General features: G+C 53.5%; 1 protein-coding gene across 2 annotated transcripts; it reads left to right on the forward strand.

Annotated features, from left to right (window-relative positions):
- Positions 1 to 18: 18 nt before the first annotated feature.
- On the forward strand, positions 19 to 16,133 carry Park7 (Parkinsonism associated deglycase). 2 transcript variants are annotated; one of them, XM_013119928.3, is made up of 7 exons: positions 19 to 173; positions 1,691 to 1,797; positions 3,550 to 3,651; positions 6,594 to 6,653; positions 7,360 to 7,429; positions 10,798 to 10,884; positions 15,818 to 16,133. In XM_013119928.3, the coding sequence occupies exons 2-7, from the start codon at positions 1,708 to 1,710 to the stop codon at positions 15,976 to 15,978; spliced, it is 570 nt and encodes a 189-aa protein (XP_012975382.1). In that variant the 5' UTR covers positions 19 to 173; positions 1,691 to 1,707; the 3' UTR covers positions 15,979 to 16,133.
- Positions 16,134 to 19,583: the final 3,450 nt, after the last annotated feature.

Genomic DNA, 19,583 nt, shown 5'->3' on the forward strand with positions numbered 1-19,583 from the left:
GTCCGACCGGATGTGACGCACCCGAGGCGGAAGCGCGGGGACTGGGCGCAGGCTCGGTGCGGGCGGCGCGCATGCGTGCGTGCGGCCTGCTCTGCTAGTGTGACTGGGCCGGGCGCGGGGTTTGCTGCGGCGCTGACCGAAGCTTCGCGTGGGTGGAGGAGGCGCGGGTGCAGGTCAGCGCCCGGGAGCACAGCGGCCCGGTTGTCCACCCGCTGCCCGGGGAGGGTCCGGTAGGGCGGGGGGCCGGGGGCGGCGGCCGCGGCGCATGCCGGGACGGGGCTCCGCGCGGCCCCCTACGGGTTGCCGCGGGTGAACATTTACTTTCTGGAAGGCGCTGACTCAAGTCCTGGTGCAGGGAAAGCGCGCCACCGGGGCGCCTGGCTGCTCCCGTCCGCGGTGCAGAGCGGCCTGGCAGCCTCGACTTCGAACAAGGAATTCCCGTCTCCCTTAATCGTGAGCCGTGTGCTCAGGGGTTGACCTGGTCTCGAGGTTGTAGCTCAGTTTATTGAAACAACGCACGCACGCACGCACGCACACGCACACACACACACACACACACACACACACACACACACACACACACTCCAGCCGGGCGTTGGCGGTGCACGCCTTTAATCCCAGCACTCGGGAGGCAGAGGCAGGCGGATCTCTGTGTTCGAGGCCAGCCTAGTCTACAAGAGCTAGTTGCAGGACAGCCTCCAAAGCCACAGGAAAAAAAAAACCCTCCAGAATTTACAAGTTTGCTCTTGTTGAAAGGTTCAGGCATTGCGCTGGCCTGCCCAGAGTTCCGTGAGAACCACGCAGGTGCAAAGGACCCCTCTAAAGGACTGACCCCTGCCCGTTTACGCTCTCTTGCTCTCTTACTCTGTCTCATATCTTATCTCTCTCTCTCTGCTCTGCATAGGTTGGCTACCTCTCACCCCCCTTTCCCTCCCCGTCCACCAATAAACTCCACGTGGGATCGTTGAGTCGAGGTCTGTGTCTCCTTACTGGATAAACCTAAACATTTTAACAACACTTGTGACCCGTAGTGTAAGAAAGTCCACTTTTCTTAGGTCAGTGTGACTGATACGCAGGCTCCATCACGTGACATGCCTCTTAAGACACTGGACTTTAAAAAGCACAGCAAGGGAAGATCCACACAATACTAACGCATGTTAGCAACCCCTGCTTTATGTGTTTTAAAAAGATTTTTGGTGTGTGAGGGTTTTGCCTGCATGTATACACGTGCAGTGCCAGCGGGAGCCAGAAGAGGGGCCAGATCTCCTGGAACTGGAGTTACCGACGATCGTGAGCTGCCGTGTGGGTACTGGGAACAAAGCCTGGGCCTCTCCTCTTAACCGTAGTCCGTCCCCACAGCCCAGCCACCCTGTTTTCATCTCAGAATTAACGACCAAAACTACCGTGTAAACCAGTGTTAACCTAAATGGCTTGCTTTAGTTTATCCCTACCTGTTCCCTGGAAGATGTTTACACCTTCCGGTGGTTATTACATTGGCAACTTTGTTTGCTTTTGAGACAGGGTTTCAGGTTCCAGGCTGTCCTGGAACTCACTCTGTAGACCAGGCTGGCCACGAACTCACAGAGATCCACCTGTCTCTGCCTCCCTAGTGCTGGGATTAAAGGCGTGCGCCGCCACTGCCCGGCTATATTGGCAACTTTTTAAATAATTTTTGTTTTTTCTTTTTTAGGTCTTTAAGGATTAGAAATGGCTTCCAAAAGAGCTCTGGTCATCCTGGCTAAGGGTGCGGAGGAGATGGAGACAGTGATCCCCGTGGATATCATGCGACGAGCCGGGGTGAGTCCCCTCCTGGGCTAGCCCTCCCTGGTCTTCTCATTGGTTGTGTGTGAGCCTGCATCCTGTGGTGGGGGCGTGGAGGTGAGAGGGTAGGTTGTAGGAGTTGGTTCTCTCCTCCACCCTGGGATTAAGCCAAAGTCTTCCTCAGTGCCCTTCCCCGCTCAGCCATCTTGCCCCCCCCCCCCCCGTACTTGATGAGATGTTTCAAGTGCAAAACTACAGAGATTGAGTGATAAAACACCGATTTTGTCCACTGCTCACCATTTTTTTTTTGGCTTTTGAGATTGGGTTCCACCCTCTAGACCAAACTGACCTGGGGCTTAACCACGCAGCTCAAGGTGGCTTTGAACCCTTGGCCGTTCTCTTCCCTCAGCTTCCTCGGCGTCTGGCTTCACCGCTGACTTGTGAAACTTGTGACACTTTGCCTTGTTTCTTTCAGACCCTCTTTAAATTAATTAATTTATTTACTCAAGGGAAGGGTGTGTGTTTCCCAGCTGGCCTTGTATCCCGGGGCTCACGCTCCCAAGTAGTTGGGATAACAGGCCTGGGCCAGCCCCCCTGACCTGGACACCTTCTGTTTGTTCTTGTTTTTTAAAGTAAATGCTGTGAGGTGGGGCTTCCCCTGCGTCCCTTCCCCTTCCTCCGCCGTGTGTCCGTCCCTCCGTCCCCAGACATGACTGTCCTCAGACTCACGGCTGCCGCCCCACACGTTAGCCTGCGCTCACACCCTGTGCTTACGTGTGGCGTGCGTCTTATGTGGCGCCGTGAGCATTTACACAAACCCGAATGCAGCGCTGCCTCAGCTGCCTGTTCTCCTGAGACCCAGGCGGGGCACTCAGCTGTGCCGATTTAACAGGGAGCAGAGCGCAGGCACAGGCAGTTTGTTTACACTCAGCTCTCAAAACGAAACTCCAGTGTCGCCCCGCGAAGTTCTCCACACCGTTCGAATGCCGCCGCCTCGCCCCTCCACTTACACCCTTACGACACTGGAGTAAATAGTTAGGATTTTCAGCTTTTCCCTGTGTATGGATGTCTGTCTGCATGTATGTCTGTGTACTGCATGCGTGCCTGGTACGGGAAGAGACTAGAAGAGGGTGCCTGATCTCCTGGAACTAGAGTTAGGTGACTGTGAGCTGCCACGTGGGTGCTGGGAAACAAAATCCAGGCGCACTTAACCACTGAGCCACACAGCCTCTGCAAGGAATACTCTTTTGTGGGTTTTACTTGTGCAAATGTGAGGACGGTTTTTCAGGCTCTGCACACAAGTGTGTGATTACTGGGCCAGGACTGCTATGATCAACATCGCTAGATTGTGATAGCTTGTCCTCAGAGAGGTAACCTGCTGGCCTCTCAGCCCGTATTTTGGATACTAGCTAATAGTCATGTCACCTACTAAATGTTTCCCAGGGTAAAGTATTCTTTAATTGTGTGACTTTCATGTCTACCTTGGAAAAAACCATGAGGTTTAAATGGCAACGGTAGCCCTGCAAGATGGGTTATTAATAGGGTGACCCTGTAATTCATCTCCCAACTCAACACTTGTGGGACAGACGGTGTTCTAGCCAATCAGAACTGGGGTAGCAGCTCAGCTACAAATTAGGACTGTCCCTGGGCAAACCAGAAGATACCCGCTGTTAAATTATCTGGCCATTGCCCTGCCTTGGTTTTGTGGTGTTCCCTGGCAGGATGGGTATTAAATGTCGCCCTGTGTCTGTATATTTCCATGTTCTTGAACATCTGCTCTTTCCCTAGATTAAAGTCACTGTTGCAGGCCTGGCTGGGAAAGACCCCGTGCAGTGTAGCCGTGACGTAATGATTTGTCCTGATACCAGTCTTGAAGATGCAAAAAAGCAGGTTTGTTTTGTATACGTGAACTTTTCCTTCCTCCAAGTTTTGTTTGTTTTGAAATGACTTTTGACTGCATCTATGACTGCTGTTAAAATGCACTTAAGGAAATGGTTCTGCCCGGTGGTGGTGGTAGTGCCTGCCTTTGATCCTGGCACTTGTGAGTTCAAGACCAGCCTGGTCTACAGAGCAAGTTCCAGGACAGCCAGGGCTACCCAGTGAAACCCTGTCTCAGAAACAAACAAACAAACAGAATTAAAGACGATTCTGCCCGGATGGGAATGGCTGGCTCCTGAGACTTGTAAGCGGATGGGTGGCGGGGAGCTCCTACAAGGCGCTGACTGGAAGCATGGTCTTCACGGGTATTCTCCCAAAGGTCTCCCTACGTCTCACGTGGGCTACCACATTTTCCATTTTCCTTTTTCAGTACTGGTAGTCGCACTTTGGGCCTTACACGCGCCACACAAGCTCCGCCACCAACTTCCATCCTCCTAGCCTCTCCCTCGTTAAAGATTTGTTTCGAGTCAGGATTTTGGAAGTGGCCCTCCTGTGACCCAGGTAGCCCTGACTCATGACCCTCTGTCTCGGCTTCCCTGGTAGCTGGATAATGGGCCGGGCTCCTTCGCTTCCCTCTGAGAGTGGCAGGTGGACTTGCAGGATTCCTTTCGTGTGGAGTATTGCGTAGGTGATGCGCAGTTGGGCTGAGGTAGAGGTGAGAGCTCTCCTTATCAGCTCTGCTGTCTACCTGTTGTACGATGACGGGTACTGCCGGGTGTCTTTGGAAGGCTGGGATCACTTTCTTCCAAAGCATCCCTGCCCACTGACCTTCAGACACTACCATAGGTCAGAGGTCATGGCTCAGGGTGATGAGAGATGGGCTGTGCCCTGTAGAGCAGAGTCATGGCAGCGAAGGAGGGAAAGGCAGTCAGGAGTGCGGTCCCCACGCTGTCCCTCATGGAGAGGCGTGCATTCCTCTCTAAGAAGTCAGTAGTTCTGGGCTGGAGAGATGGCTCAGCAGTTAAGAGCACTGCTGTTCTCCAGAGGTCCTGAGTTCAATTCCCAACAACCACATGGTGGCTCACAGCCATCTGTAATGAGATCTGGTGCCCTCTTCTTGCCTGCAGGAATACATGGAGGCAGAACACTGTATACATAATAAATAAATCTAAAAAAAAAGAAAAAGAAGTTTCAGTATTTCATTGCTATATTGTAGACGATTTGACTTTTGGTATCTATGTACAAAATCTTGAAAAATTCTAGCCGGGTGGTGGTGGCGCACGCCTTTAATCCCAGCACTCGGGAGGCAGAGGCGGGTGAATCTCTGAGTTTGATGCCAGCCTGGACCGACAGCCTCCAAAACAATACAGAGAAACCCTGTCTCGTAAAACCAAAAAGAAAAAAGAAAAAAAGAAAAATTCTAAAAGGTGTGTCAAAGGCAAGAAGTAGAATATTCCTTTTCGTTGATATTTTTTGTCCTGTGGCATCGGTGTTTAGACAGTGGTTGCTCTCACATGTGTTTATTTGGTTCATAAAGGGAGCATGAGCTGAGATGCGTGGCTCAGTGGTAGAACAGTCGCCCAGCGTGTGTGAGGTCGTGGGTTCCGTGCCCAGCACCACAAAGATGAAATAAGCACAAGTATTGAATACCGCTAGAACAGCTTTCTCCTTCATGCTCTTTAATTTCGGCAAGCTGTAAGACACGAGAAGACTGTCGTTTTCTCTCTGCAAAGTTTCAGTTTTCATAATGTTAAATTTTTCTTTGCCTCTCAATATTTTTTTAAAGATGTATTTATTACATATACAGCGTTCTGCCTGCACTCCAGAAGAGGGCACCAGATTGAATTGTAGATGGTTGTGAGCCACCATGTGGTCGCTGGGAATTGAACTCAGGACCTCTGGAAGAGCAGCCAGTGCTCTTAACCTCTGAGTCTTCTCTCCAGCCCTGCCTTTCAATATTTGTTTTAGTTTTTAAAATCACTGCATGTACTCTGCTGAAGAACAAGCCATGTGGTGGAGACATTTACATGTAAAGTCCGAGTGGCGCGCTCCCCTCTTCCCTGCTGTGCCTCTCATGATAGTCCTGTCAGCTGCTGGGTGTCTCGTCTGTGAGCATCTCTGGTGGTCGCTCACTTGCATGTATGTTTCTGTCCGTCTGTCTGTGTACATGGATGTGGTGACTCCCTTTGTTACGAGGTGCAAGACTCCGTGCTTGGCACTGTTGCCTCTGCACAGGGCATTTGCATCACAGCTGTCGCGGGGTGTCCTTTCATGCGGATTCTTCTCCATCTTAAAGGAGATTACAGGCCTGGTCAGTTAAGAGCACTGGCTGCTCTTCCAAAGGTCCTGAGTTCAATTCCCAGCAACCACATGGCGGCTCACAACCATCTGTGATGAGGTCAGATTCCTTCTGGTGTGTGTAAAGACAGAACACTCATACACATAAAATACATGCATAAACAAACCTTTTTTTTAAAGTGAGAGATTATTTGTGTGTGAGTGTGTCTGTGTGTCTGTGTGAGTGAATGCTGTGTCTGTGGGTACTCACAGAGGCCAGAAGAGGATGTTGATTCCCCTGGAGCTGGAGTTACATGGAGTTGGGAGCCGCCATGTTGGTGCTGGTAACTGAGCTCCAGTCCTTTCAGGAGCAATAAAAGTTTAGCTGCTGAGCCATTTCTCCAGCCCTCATACCTGCATTTTTCTTTTCTCTTCTTTTTTGGTTACAGTGTTCCACCGTAAGGTTCCTCCTTCCTCCTTCCTCCTTCAGGCGGCACCACTGTGCCTGCCACTTAGTGTTAGACTCAGACCCAGGGTCTCGCCTGTGCTAAGCGGGTGTTCTACCAAGACGCATACGCATAACCCCACCTTCGAGTGTCTTCAGATACAAAGCTGTTACCAGGCTACCATTTAACGTGGCAGAGATAAAATGTTCCCTTTTATTTCCCTCCTCACAGGGACCATACGATGTGGTGGTTCTTCCAGGAGGCAATCTGGGAGCACAGAATTTATCCGAGGTAAAAACTGCTCAGCCACACGCACCTCAGTGAAGCGCGTGTGAAGAAAGTCTTGCAGCTTCTACCCTGCTCCGTTGTGTTTGTCCTGGTGTGCACGGGGGGGGGGGGGGGGGCATAGTTCCAGGAGAGAGAGCCAAAGTTAGCTGGTGGTGTCTAGCGTTGCAGAGCAGGGTTCTGAGACCACTGACTGCAGACGTGAGCCAGGCTGACGGAGCAGCTGCGGCAGACAGGCTCGGCGCATAGACCAGAGTGAGCTGCAAACGTCCCAGCTCCGCAGCAACCTAGCAAGTGCCGCCTGCTCTGTCACCAGGGTCAGGAACAGCTGTGGGGCGAGAGGGCCAGTGTGAATTCGGGATGGCATCAGAGGCAGCCCGATGTGAAGAGTCACACGGGACGGCATCAGGATCAGTGGGCGGACTGTGAGCAGGCAGGGGCAGGGCGTGGACTGTTCCTACTGGGTCTTTTCTCCTCTGCCATCTGAGGCGACTGAACCCTGTGTCCCCTCACTTCTGTCCCTTCCAGAGCACAGGACCAGGGTTATGTGCCCTGGTGACACTGTTTTTCCCTGCCCATCTTTACTGAGGCAGGCCTTTCTCTTGGGGTGAATGTCGGAGCCTGTCACTTTGTAAGCTAAGCCTCAAGTGAGTCTCCCAGCTCTCCTTGTGAGGCGCTCACTAGTGACTGGGTGTTTGTGCTCTCTCTATAGTCCCCTGTGGTGAAGGAGATCCTGAAGGAGCAGGAGAGCAGGAAGGGCCTCATAGCTGCCATCTGTGCTGGTGAGTAAGAGGATGTGGACCACGCAGCTGGCCAAGGGGCAGCCTGCCTGGAAGTTTGGGTGCACACAGCTTGCCTTCATGAACCAAAGAGGCACCCACACTGCGTGTCCTCGCAGCACGGAGCGTGACTGTGGAGCTTTCTGTCTCTCCACGCTTCGGGTCTCACGTCTGAAACTCACTGCTTTCCCTAGCTGGATGGCCTGGGGATGAGGCCTCTGGGATCCAGCACACAGCCTGTGCCAGCAGATGTCTGTGCCAGCCGTCGTGCCCCCAGGAGAGTCAGCGAGAGTCTGTGTGGCGTGACTCCACAGCTCTAGCCGGGCTCTGCTGGCCCGGGCTCACGCCAGTGCTTGCCCCTGACGCCGTGGCCCCAGATTAGGTCTTGTGTGTCCCATCCGAGTCCTGAGCTCTGTAGTCATTTGCTTCCTCTGAAGCCCAGTCCTGTTGCTCTAATACTGGGCGATGCTCTGGCGTCTGGGTCGGTGCCACTTTTCCACTGTCTTCCCTGTTGGACACCTTTTACGTGTGTCACAGAACTTTTACATGTTACATGTGTCGCAGAACAAACGAATCCACGACTGAAGGCATGGATGGCTTGTTTGGGGGCCGGGGGACTCTGTCCTAGCTGTGGGGCAGAGTAGATCCAGCAGGAGCATCTGACCGTTTCTGTCGGCTTCCTATTGGAGTGCCATCAGGCTGCCGAGGCCATCCTGAGTCAAGGCGTTGAGCTGTAGTTTTCCAGGTTTTGGGCTGGCTATGGAGACCGACCTGTCATCCCAGCACGGGGGATGTAGAAGTAGGTTCATGAGTTCAAAACCACCCTGAGCTACATAGCAGGCGCCTCTCACCAAAGAAGAGAAAGGGGAAGGAGCATAAGCGGGGGAAGTTCTAACCGTTTCCAGCTTGGGGCCGATAGCGTAGCTCAGGTGTAGAGCATGTGCCTAGAATGTGTGGGGCCCTGTGTTCCATCCCTAGCACCAAAGACAGCCTGGCGAAACCATTCTTATTCCCTGACATGGCACAGCAGTGGACATCGCCCATGTGGGCATTCAGGGACCCCTGCATTGTGTGCTGGTGAACTGTTTCAGCCCCAGCAGGAGCACCTAGGCATTGGCCTGGACCTCTTGTCCCAGCTCCTACAGCTCTCATTCCCTGCTGTGACGAGGCCCAGGGGTTTTTGTTGGTTGATGGTCCTGCGATCCCTGCAGCGTTGAACTGTCCTCTGTGGGCAGGAAGTCACTGATCTGGGAGACCGGTCTCCTTAGGGTTTCCCTGGGTTTGTTCCTTATGACTTGGCTGAAACTAAACTGCGGTGTCATCTATTTCTTCCGTGTCACTGAGTAGCTAGAGCATTACCAGCTTTAGCTGGCTCACTCTCTTCTGCTGAGGCATGCTGGAATGCCTGGGCCTCCCTGCGCATCAAATAAACATTAAAAAAGAAACAATACTAGTGTGCGCTAATCAAATTGACTGTCCTGGAGTGATGAACAGAGAAAACGGGTAACGTGGGCAGGGAATGGAGCACAGTGATGGAACACTCCTTCAGTCAACACGAGGTCGAGGTCTGGAGTTTCCCTCGGGTCGGGTACCGCCTTTGGACTTGGTTGTCAGCTTCACCTTTGAAGAAAGTCATCAGCAGGAGGCTTCCTGGGAAGAAAGTGCAGGAGCATTATTGTGAGGGGGCGGGAGCTTGAAGTCCTAGCAGTTAGTTAGGAGCTGCCCTGTAAGAACAGTTCACCAGAAGCCAGGCTACCGAAGGAGTTCGTCAGCTGGGTGTTCTTTTGTCAAGTGTCCACCAGGGGGCACTATAGGAAGCCGGGTTCCCAGAGCTAAGTCTTAGCATATCCTTCATCAGAGGCTCAGACAATGGCAGTTAGAAGTTTGTCTTGTCTTAATTTTCAAAATGTGCTTTTGACACCCCCCTCCGCCACCCCAGCCTCTCAGAAATCATCAGTTAGGAGCTTACATGACAGGGAAGGCAGCCATGCGTCCTGGCCCTGTTGCATAAAGCAACAGTGTCGTTACCTCCAGGGTAGCATCCTCTAGACCTGACTGAGTTGGCCATGCTCTTCCCTCAAGGTTAGTGGCAGAAACTTGCTGCCACGTAGAGCGTGGTGTAGGAGTCTCAGTTCAGATCTCCCTGTGAGAATCTGAGAGAGGTGCACATGGAATCATTCAAATAGCAGTGAATGGTGGCTGGGTGTGGTGGCGCACATGTTTAGTCCCAGACCTTGGGAAGCAGAGGCAGGCAGACTCAGTGAGTCTGTGCCAGCCTGGTCTACATGGTGAGTTCTGGCCAGCCAAGGCTACATAGGGAGACTCCTTTGTCCCAAAATGAAAACCATTGAGTGGTAATTATGACATCTTTGTAGACTTTGGAAATTGTCTGCCCTCTACAACTAACCGTCATTTGTAGAGAAGATAGGAGGTGGAGGGCGTGTATTTGACGCTTAGACTCAAGCGGTTCCTGTGGGCTTGGTCTGGATCTGAGGCCTGAGTGCGCGGCCTGGACAGTGATGATCTGTGCCGGCCCCTGCTGTAGCAGCTGTGGTGAGGGGCTGTGGGCAGAGCCCCTGTCCTGGGGGAGCCAGGCCTGGAGGAGGCTGGAGAGTCAGTCAGCTGCAGAGTGAAAGCTCCCTGACGGGAGAGGTCAGGTGCTGTGAGCATCCCTGAGGTTGGCCGCTTCCCCTGAACTCACCAGTGACAGACAAGCTGGTCCTCCTGTTTCCGAGTTCTTCCTAAGAGGCTTGTCCTCAGGTATCACGGGCTGACAGTGTGCGTGGTTTGTCACATCAGTGGTTTCAAAGGGACCCGGTGTCTTTGCATCCCAGACATCAGCCCCTGAATTTCCTGCAGAGCTCAACTTGCCTTCCATCTTAATCCCACCAACTGGTGTATTTGGAGCCGAGCAACTTAACTCTGCTCTTTGAAGTAGAAAAGAATGGTCGTGAAGCGGCAGCGAAACATGCATGTTTTGACCCCAATGCTTCCCTTTATAAAGAGCCAGGCAGGAACTGGAGAGAAACTAGCATCAACAGGCAGGCATGCTTACCCACAGCCATGCGTGCCTCCAATCCCAGGGGATCCAACAGTGCGCAGACGTACATGCATGCAAAACAGTTTGTGCTCCTCAGCAGATGCGTTCTGCACAGGCCCGTCATGGATACGCCCTTCCATTTCTGCTTAAGCAATGTTATTCAGAGTCATAACTACGTAGTCCTATTGGCCTGGGGCTCACAGAGATCCTCCCATCTCTGCCTCCCGAGCTCTGGGATTAAATGCTGCTCCACCATGCCCAGCACTGTTGCAGGGTTTAAAGCACAGGTCTTCTGTTTGCACTCTAATCTTTTTATCCATCTTATCCGTAGGTCCTACCGCTCTGTTGGCTCATGAAATAGGTTTTGGAAGCAAGGTTACAACGCACCCGGGGGCTAAGGACAAAATGATGAATGGTAGTAAGTACACCCTGTGTCTTCCCATAGGAAAGGTCTTAGAAACGCGTGTGGGGGGGGTAAGTACACCCTGTGTCTTCCCATAGGAAAGGTCTTAGAAACGCGTGTGGGGGGGGTAAGTACACCCTGTGTCTTCCCATAGGAAAGGTCTTAGAAACGCGTGTGGGGGGGGTAAGTACACCCTGTGTCTTCCCATAGGAAAGGTCTTAAAAACGCGTGGGGGGGGGGTAAGTACACCCTGTGTCTTCCCATAGGAAAGGTCTTAAAAACGTGTGTGTGTGTGGTGGGGGTAAGTACACCCTGTGTCTTCCCATAGGAAAGGTCTTAAAAACGTGTGTGTGTGGGGGGGGGTAAGTACACCCTGTGTCTTCCCATAGGAAAGGTCTTAAAAACGTGTGTGTGTGTGTGGGGGGGTAAGTACACCCTGTGTCTTCCCATAGGAAAGGTCTTAAAAACGTGTGTGTGTGGGGGGGTAAGTACACCCTGTGTCTTCCCATAGGAAAGGTCTTAAAAACGTGTGTGTGGGGGGGTAAGTACACCCTGTGTCTTCCCATAGGAAAGGTCTTAAAAACGCGTGTGTGTGGGGGGTAAGTACACCCTGTGTCTTCCCATAGGAAAGGTCTTAAAAACGTGTGTGTGTGGGGGGGGTAAGTACACCCTGTGTCTTCCCATAGGAAAGGTCTTAAAAACGTGTGTGTGGGGGGGTAAGTACACCCTGTGTCTTCCCATAGGAAAGGTCTTAAAAACGTGTGTGTGTGTGGGGGGTAAGTACACCCTGTGTCTTCCCATAGGAAAGGTCTTAAAAACGTGTGTGTGTGGGGGGGTAAGTACACCCTGTGTCTTCCCATAGGAAAGGTCTTAAAAACGCGTGGGGGGGGGTAAGTACACCCTGTGTCTTCCCATAGGAAAGGTCTTAAAAACGTGTGTGTGTGGGGGGGGTAAGTACACCCTGTGTCTTCCCATAGGAAAGGTCTTAAAAACGTGTGTGTGTGGGGGGGGGTAAGTACACCCTGTGTCTTCCCATAGGAAAGGTCTTAAAAACGTGTGTGTGTGGGGGGGGTAAGTACACCCTGTGTCTTCCCATAGGAAAGGTCTTAGAAATGCGTGGGGGGGGTAAGTACACCCTGTGTCTTCCCATAGGAAAGGTCTTAAAAAACGTGTGTGTGTGGGGGGGGTAAGTACACCCTGTGTCTTCCCATAGGAAAGGTCTTAGAAACGTGTGGGGGGGGGTCAGGAATTCCTTCATGGTGTGGCGGCCTTGCTTCCTTCCAATGTGCCTCTCAACTCGTACTCACGGGGTACAGGGGAGCATGCCAGTCTCTCTTCGGAGGCACCAGACCCCTCGTTGTCAAAATGGGAAGGAAATGCCATTTTACTTTTTGTTTTTACCAAATGCCTTGACACCGGCCCAAGGGTAGAATTTAAACCCTGATGGCAGTTTTGACAAATGTCCTACCCATGGTCCACAGTAAAAAGACCTCCAGGGAATGTCTTAAGTGGCAGGCAAGCTTCTTTGGTGACATATTTCTTTTCTAAGTATCAGCTAGACATTTAATTATTTTTGTGGCTTTTTTTTTAGATTTATTTATTTATTTATTATGTATAGTGTTCTGCCTGCATGTGTCCCTGCAGGTCAGAAGAGGGCGCCAGATCTCATTACAGATGGTTGTAAGCTACCATGTGGTTGCTGGGAATTGAAGTCAGGACCTCCGGAAGAGCAGTCAGTGCTCTTAACCTCTGAGCCATCTCTCCAGCCCCTTTTTGTTGGTTTTTTGAGACAGTTTTTTTTGTGCAATCCTAGCTGCCCTGGAACCTGCTCAGTAGACCAGGCTGGCCAAAAGAAATTTCACGGTGAAGCATGCAGACAGGATGGGAGTAGAGCCAGGCTAGGTGCCCCTCCCCCGCTGTTGGACTGTGAAGTGTCTCATGCAGCTCCAGAGCTGCCCTTTAGCCTTCTTGCTTAGTGTTTTTCACTCCAATGAGATCTAATTAGGTTCTTCTGCAGCCACCTCTGGTTTTGAGATGGGATTTCACTGGGTTGCACAGGCAGGCTAGGACTCAAGTCACCCTCTGTGTCAGTCAGGAAGATGCCCTGCAGCGGTGGTTCTCAACCTTTGGGTCGAGATATTTACATTATGATACATAACAGTAGCAACATTACAGTCGGGAAGTAGCGATGAAAATATGGTCACCATAACATGGGGAGCTGTGTTAAAGGATGGCAGTGTAGGAAGGCTGAGAGCCAGTGCTCTCCAGCCCTGCCTGCCGGCCAGTCCTACGGAAGTGTCTTCTCAGTCGAGGGCCGCGCTTGGGTGTGTTCTTAGCTTTGTCGCTGCCGTGTTTCCCTGAAGCCCTGTCGCTTCAGCGTCTGTAAACTGAGTGGAAGTCACCATGTGATAAAGGACGTGGCTCTTGGGTGTTGTAAAGACAGGAGGGTGTGTACTAAGCTAATGACCTGCGGTCAGGGAGGGAAGAACGGTGGGAGCCCAGGCCAGTGCTGTGTGGCTGGCACACTGTTGGGGGACAGTGCAGGAAGAGCTGTCGTATGTCACCTGATTTCTTTCCCTGCTGCCGAAATACAGTTGCTGAGAGCTCACAGTGACCCCTGAATTTACACAGGGCCCCCAGCTTGCCTGGAGCCTACAGTTCATGGCGAGGAGGGCGGAGTCTTCCTGCTCAGGCCAGTGCACTGAGGCTCAAAGGCCAGGTGACCAGAGGCCTCTCTGCAGTGCAGGCCTGCCACTCATTTGTCATTGCTAAGCATGGGGTCTGCAAGTCCTGTTTGAAGACTCTGTTTGACCTTTGTGTCCCTGAAAGCATTCTGGAAGGGCTGTAGCGTCCTCCACATGACTGTTCTAGGTGAGGCCCTTCTGCTGGGCTCAGTAAAGGCATTGGACAAACCTGTGTGAATTTTCCCTCTGAAAAGAACAGCTTCCTCCTCCTCTCCTGCCCATGGCAGTGTGCTGGGCGGGTGTCTTTCTCCTACACTACGTTCTGAGAGGTGGGACAGTTCCAACAGGGACTGTTCCCCAGAGCCACTGTGCACAGGGGTTGACTGCTTTTTCTTAAAGGAGGGGGTAGCAAGAATTGTGGCTCTCTGGGCTTTGGGTCTCCATGGTAACTGCTGCCCCATACTGGTGTTCCCCAGGCGTAAATAGTGGCTCTGTGCATGTCTTCATATTTGCACCCGCAGGCAGCAGCCTCAGTCACTGCCTTGTGGTCTGCCTCTCCACCTGCCTTTTCCCTGGAGAGATTTTTACAATCTACCCTAAACTCACAAATCCCAGCTGGCCTCCTTTCCCAGGCTCCACAGCCTCCCCGGCTGCCTTGGTACACTTTTTGAGGCCGTTCCTCACTGTGGCCACTAGGTGGGGCTGATGGTGAGTACCAACCCCTGGCTGAGGCCTTTAAACGTCCTAGTTAGGCCCGATTGTGCTTCCAGTCTATTATCTAAAATACCTTGACCTGGTTTAGCCGTCAGAGCAGGGCTGGGTAAACCGGAACTTCCCTTCAAGTGATGACCCCGTTTTCCTCACTCTAGTATACATGGCAAGTTTCCAGTGCGCCCCATCTGCTGAAATAAGCAGATGGGGTGAGTTTTGAACAAGGTAGGAAGGCAAGCTCCTCCCGATATGGCTGGCTACTTGGAGGCGAATCATGCTGTAGGGCTCTCAGTGGACTCCGGATGCCCTGAGCTCTTGGTTCCAGGCAGAAACAGCAGACATGAAGCCGTGCCCAAGCGTCTGGTGTTGGTGCCCTGTGGGCCCCTGCCGAGCCCTGTGGAGGTCCATGGTCAGCACGTGCGCCTGCGTGCCCGCCCTCGTGGGCAGCTGTGTGTGCACGCGTGCTCCTTCAGGGGAGCCCTTGCCCTGGAGGCCATCCCTCGGTCCGTTGCCCTTGAAGCCCCCACATCCTTCTCCTCCCTGCGGTTCTGTCCCAGACTCCCCCTTCCTCTCTGTCGAGGCTAGAGACCGCACAGCCTGGGCACAGGGTCTCCCGTGGGTGCCGAGAGTGGGGTCCTCTGCACTGCACTCTAGACAGTGCCCTTGGTGCTGAGGGGGACAGAACACCAGGGAGGATGTTGGAGCAGATCCCTCCTTCACCAGTGGATAGATTACCAGGGGAACTGAGTCAAGGAACTTTCACCCTGAACTGAAAAGCTGCTTCCAGGCTCTGGTCAGACAGACAGCGAGCAGAAGAGGCCCCAGGCACCTTGGATAGAGCAAAGTTGACAGCTGGTGCTGGAGGGGATGAGGACACTGTGACAGGCAGCAGGCCCGGCTCCAGCTGTGGGAGGTCGCAGGCCTCCAGGGCCACACTGAGTCAAGCCCCAGGGCCGGGTGATGAGAACACATCTGGACTGACTGAGAGGAAGCCCTGGGTTGTACGGCGAGGGTTAGAAGATGAGTAAGGGCAGCCTGGAGGCCCGGCGTGACTTGCAGAGCCTGGTCCTGTTACGGAAGAGACAGAATGGGAGAGGGGGCTGGGGTCCTTGTGGGGTGCCCACGCTGTAGACAGGAAGAAAGACTGTGGCGCTGGTGCCTGCCTCCCAGCTGCCGTCCTGTGTGGTCTGAGGCTACAGAGGGCCGGGGACTCTACCTGTGGGTCAGCCAGTTTCTGTCCTCACGGCCACTGCCCTGCCTCTGCGCCCTGGCCTGATCCCGAGTCCCAGGGCAAAGTGGAGAAGTTCCTCACGGGTTCCCCTCAGGGTTGTCTCTCCCCTGTGCCCATTGCTCCCTTCCACTCACCCCTGCAGCAGCTCTGCTGTTCTCCCCACAGGGCTGGTGTTAGCCGTGAGGGTGAGGAATCATAGCTACAGCGTCCAGCCGCGCATGCGTTTCATTTACTCTCAGAAGAGCAGAAGCGGCAGCACCAGTGAGTGGGTGGGTGTTGTCTGACTGACATAACCTAGAACAACCTTGTCTGTTCCCTGTAGGCCACTACAGCTACTCAGAGAGCCGTGTGGAGAAGGATGGCCTGATCCTCACCAGCCGAGGGCCTGGGACCAGCTTCGAGTTTGCTCTGGCCATCGTGGAGGCCCTCAGTGGCAAGGAGGCTGCTGACCAAGTGAAGGCACCGCTTATTCTCAAGGACTAGAGCCCAAGCCCGGACCCCACGACTGAGGCCATGGGAAGCCGTCCCTGTACGAGGCCCACGAGTGTGTGAAGTAGCCACCACACGGGGTCTCCCCTGAAGCCCGGGTCTGTACATTTCTGAACAGGGCTAGTAGAATAAAGTTTACCAGCTCCTGGTGGCTGCTTTCGTGTCTGCTTCTTTTGTGATGTTATCGACTGCACTCGCCGGTGCTGACTGTTGGTACAGCCACAGGAGGAGCTGCAGAGCCCCTTCCCCAGCTGGGGGGGGGGGCACAGGCAAGCTCCCCCTGTGAGGCGGGGCTTCTCCCATCCATCCCATCCCCTGCTGCCCTTCCCTCACGAGCAGAGGTAGAGGCTGGCTCTGCAGGGTGAGCTCGGGGCTCCTGCGTCAGTCACCTCCAGGGTGAGATGACGGATTAGCTGGCACCACTCGGCTCCCACTTAGGAGGAAGACGTGCTGAAGTATAACTCATCTGTCCTGACCACAAAGAGGACAGACCCTGCTTGGGCTCTCTTCCCTCTCCCCACCTCCGCTGAAGTGACCAAGAGAAAACATGGAGTGCCGACAGCCATCTTGTCACTGAAGAAAACGCCTGCAGTCTTCGGGCTGCACCTGGACAGCTCTTGTCTACAAAGCAAGGCTGGGAACTGTACTGTTGGTTTTGTTTCAGGACAGGCCCTCACTGTGTAGCTGAGGGGAGATAGTAGAGAATGGTGAGGGAGAAAGCAGGAGGTCTTGTTTACGCGCTGGGGCTGAGGAGGCCAATGAAACAGGGTGCTGAGGACCACACTTAAGGTGATAGCAGTGCTTAGGTTGGGTGCGGCCGTCAGTGCACTGGTGTGAGTCTAGTACCAGGAGGGCCGAGGCAGGAGGATCACCACCAGTTCAAAGCTCTCAGACCAAGCCAAGGCCACAGCAGGGCCTTTCGCACTCAGGCCCTTGCCTGCTAAGCATTAATACGTGTCGAGCAGGGCTCTGTCCTTACCCAGCCTAGTTGTGGGAGATGTGTGGAGTAGGGAGAAGATGCACAGGTGTGTCCTGAGGTGAAAACAGCTTCCTGTCTGTCTGCTGGGAGAGGCCTCTCTGATAGGGACTCTTAGGGAGATGTAAAGAATGGGTCGCTCCAAGCCTCAGAAGAAAAGGACAAAGGCCCCAAGGTAGGCGCTTGCTTGGGGTTGGAGAAGCAGGGAGGGGCAGGCTGAGGAGGACTTGGTGACTGGAAGCTGGAGAGGTGTCAGAGATGGGGAGGAAACCCAGTTGCCCGAGTTGCCCCGGGTGATGTCACAGAGTCAGCAGAATCCTAAGGCAGGGCTGGGGGGGGTCAGTGACATGGGACAGCAAGGGCAGTGGGAACCGCTCTCACATTTTTTATATGAACAACAAATAATAAAAGAGACAATAAATTTAAAAAGTCAATGCAGACTCTCATGAGCTGGTAAAGGAGATGGCACTGTCAGGGTGACTTTGAGTTACAGCTTGAATTTGAGGTGTCTGTAAAATACCCTTCATATGGAGAGGAAAGGCCAGGGGTGGTGGCCGACAGACCGCGAGTTTGAGACCAACCTGGGTCGCATAGTTCCAGGCCACCCTGGGCTGGAGTGAGACCCCTGCCCCTGAGTGACAGCTCTGCGAGGAAAACACTTACCATGACCATGCTCAGATCCCCAAGCCTTCCACCTTGCAGCGGCATCTCTGCACGGTTTCCTGGGATCCATGCCATATTCAGGGGGATCCTGGAAGCGGTGAGCACACATGACCACGCCCTGGAGCAGCAGGCACCTGGGCAGGCCCACCCTGAAGGAAGACTTCCAGAGGAAGTTGTGTCTGCCTGCACATCTGGAGTGAAGGTTTCTCCCACTGAATGTGGAGTGGGGGCTACAGGAAGCTGTCTCACCAGGCCTCGGGTCTGGCTAGTTGTAGCCTGCTGGCTCAGGGGCTGATAAGATTCTAGCCCTTGGGGCTGCTCTGCCGGCCGTGCTAGTCCAGCCTGCTCCTCTCCAGCAGGTGGCTGGGGACCCGGAACTGAGGGGGTGGGGGTGGGCTGTACATAGGGAAGGCGGCCTGGTGTTAGGAATGGGGTGTAGTCAGTTAGTGGGCTGCTTCTCCCTCAGACTGGAGCCACTCGGTGCGTGTGCGCGTGTGTGCGTGTGTGTGTGCATGTGTGTGTGCGTGCACGCATGCGCACGCACATGCGTGTGTGCATTACGGTTTCCTCTTTTTGTAAAAGTTTATTCATCTCTAAGTGTTATAGCTAGCACTTTCCGGCCTGCTGGGGACCAGCCCTTCTTTTCTGGGTGCAAGGTGAAGCCCCCAAGGAGGACTAATGCCCCCGCCTCAGCCTGAGGGCCGGTGTACCTCAGCACACTTGATGTCTCCTTTTCGTATTTTTCACAGGATAGATGCCACATCGTTCTGCCCTCTGCTTTTTCACTCATTAAAATCCAGAGAGGCTGTTGGGAGGTCTCACTCTGTTGGTAGAAAGCTTACACCACCATGCACGAAACCCAGGTTTGATTAACCACCACTGGGAAAAAATACACCCGCCTCTAATCCAGGGTGTCCTCTGCCATGGTGTCCTAAATGCCAAGGGCCTCAGGGAGTGGCCTACTGTGTCATCTGGGAATCTGGTCCCTGGGTCATGTTCCACGGTGGTTCACTGAAGATCAAGGGGAATCTTAACTTCCGAGGCTCACTCTGAGGAAGACTCACTTTGCCTTGGCGAGTGGGCAGCACCTGGGCCTCTGCTCCTGAGGAGCAGGAGCTGAGGGCCAGGTCTGGCTCACCCAGCCTGTGGTATAGACAAGCTCCTTCCCTGAACCCCTGAGTGGGACCAGAGTGAGGCCCAAGGGCAGGAGCTCACTTGGGGCCTGCAAGTACCTTTAGAGTTCCTCAGTGTGCTCTAGGCACAGAGCCCTGAGGCGTCCTGACTAGCAGTACTGACAAGACCATCAGCGCTGGGGAGGGCACTGTGCATTCGCTGTAAACCCCACCTTTGCCATCGCCACTGTGCTCACAAGCTTTTGTGTCGACTTGACACAAGCTACAGTCATTTTGGAAGAGAAAACGGCCGTTGAGAAAATGTCCCCACCAGATTGGCCTGTGGGCAAGTCTGTGGTGCATTTTCTTGATTGATGATTGGTGGAGGAGAACTCAGCTTGGTGTGGGCGGTGCCATCCCTGGGCTGGTGGCCCTGGGTGCGGTAAGAAAGAGGCTGAGCAAGCCGGTGAGCAGCGCCCTCCATGGCCTCTGCATCAGCTCCTGCCTCCAGGTCCCTTCCCTGCTTGAGTTCCTGCCCTGCCTTCCTCCAGTGATGGACGCGGCTGTGAAACTATGAGCTAAATAAACCCTTTCCTCCTCAAGTTGCGTTGGGTTGTGGTGTTTCATCACAGCAATGGAAACCCTAAGACAAATCGGTACCAGGTTGTGGACTATTTCTATAACAGACCTGACCATGAGTTTTGGGAGGATTGTGGAGAGATTTTGGAGCTTCGGGCTGGAAGAGCGGTTGAGCGCTCAGATCTCACGAGGCTGTTCTGTGGGAGCTTGGAAGAGTGAAGGATCGCACCCAGAGCGGTGCAGAGGATGGAGGAGGCCTGTGAAGTTCC

Source organism: Mesocricetus auratus, unplaced genomic scaffold (assembly GCF_017639785.1).
Source record: "Mesocricetus auratus isolate SY011 unplaced genomic scaffold, BCM_Maur_2.0 Super-Scaffold_100042, whole genome shotgun sequence".
NCBI lineage: Eukaryota > Metazoa > Chordata > Mammalia > Rodentia > Cricetidae > Mesocricetus > Mesocricetus auratus.

Excerpts from the sequence above, each read along its gene's own strand:
- Park7 (XM_013119928.3), top strand. The coding sequence starts at position 1,708 with ATGGCTTCCAAAAGAGCTCTGGTCATCCTGGCTAAGGGTGCGGAGGAG. Across the intron at positions 1,798-3,549 it reads ATATCATGCGACGAGCCGGG|ATTAAAGTCACTGTTGCAGG; the intron begins GTGAGTCCCCTC and ends CTCTTTCCCTAG. Across the intron at positions 7,430-10,797 it reads CATAGCTGCCATCTGTGCTG|GTCCTACCGCTCTGTTGGCT; the intron begins GTGAGTAAGAGG and ends TCTTATCCGTAG.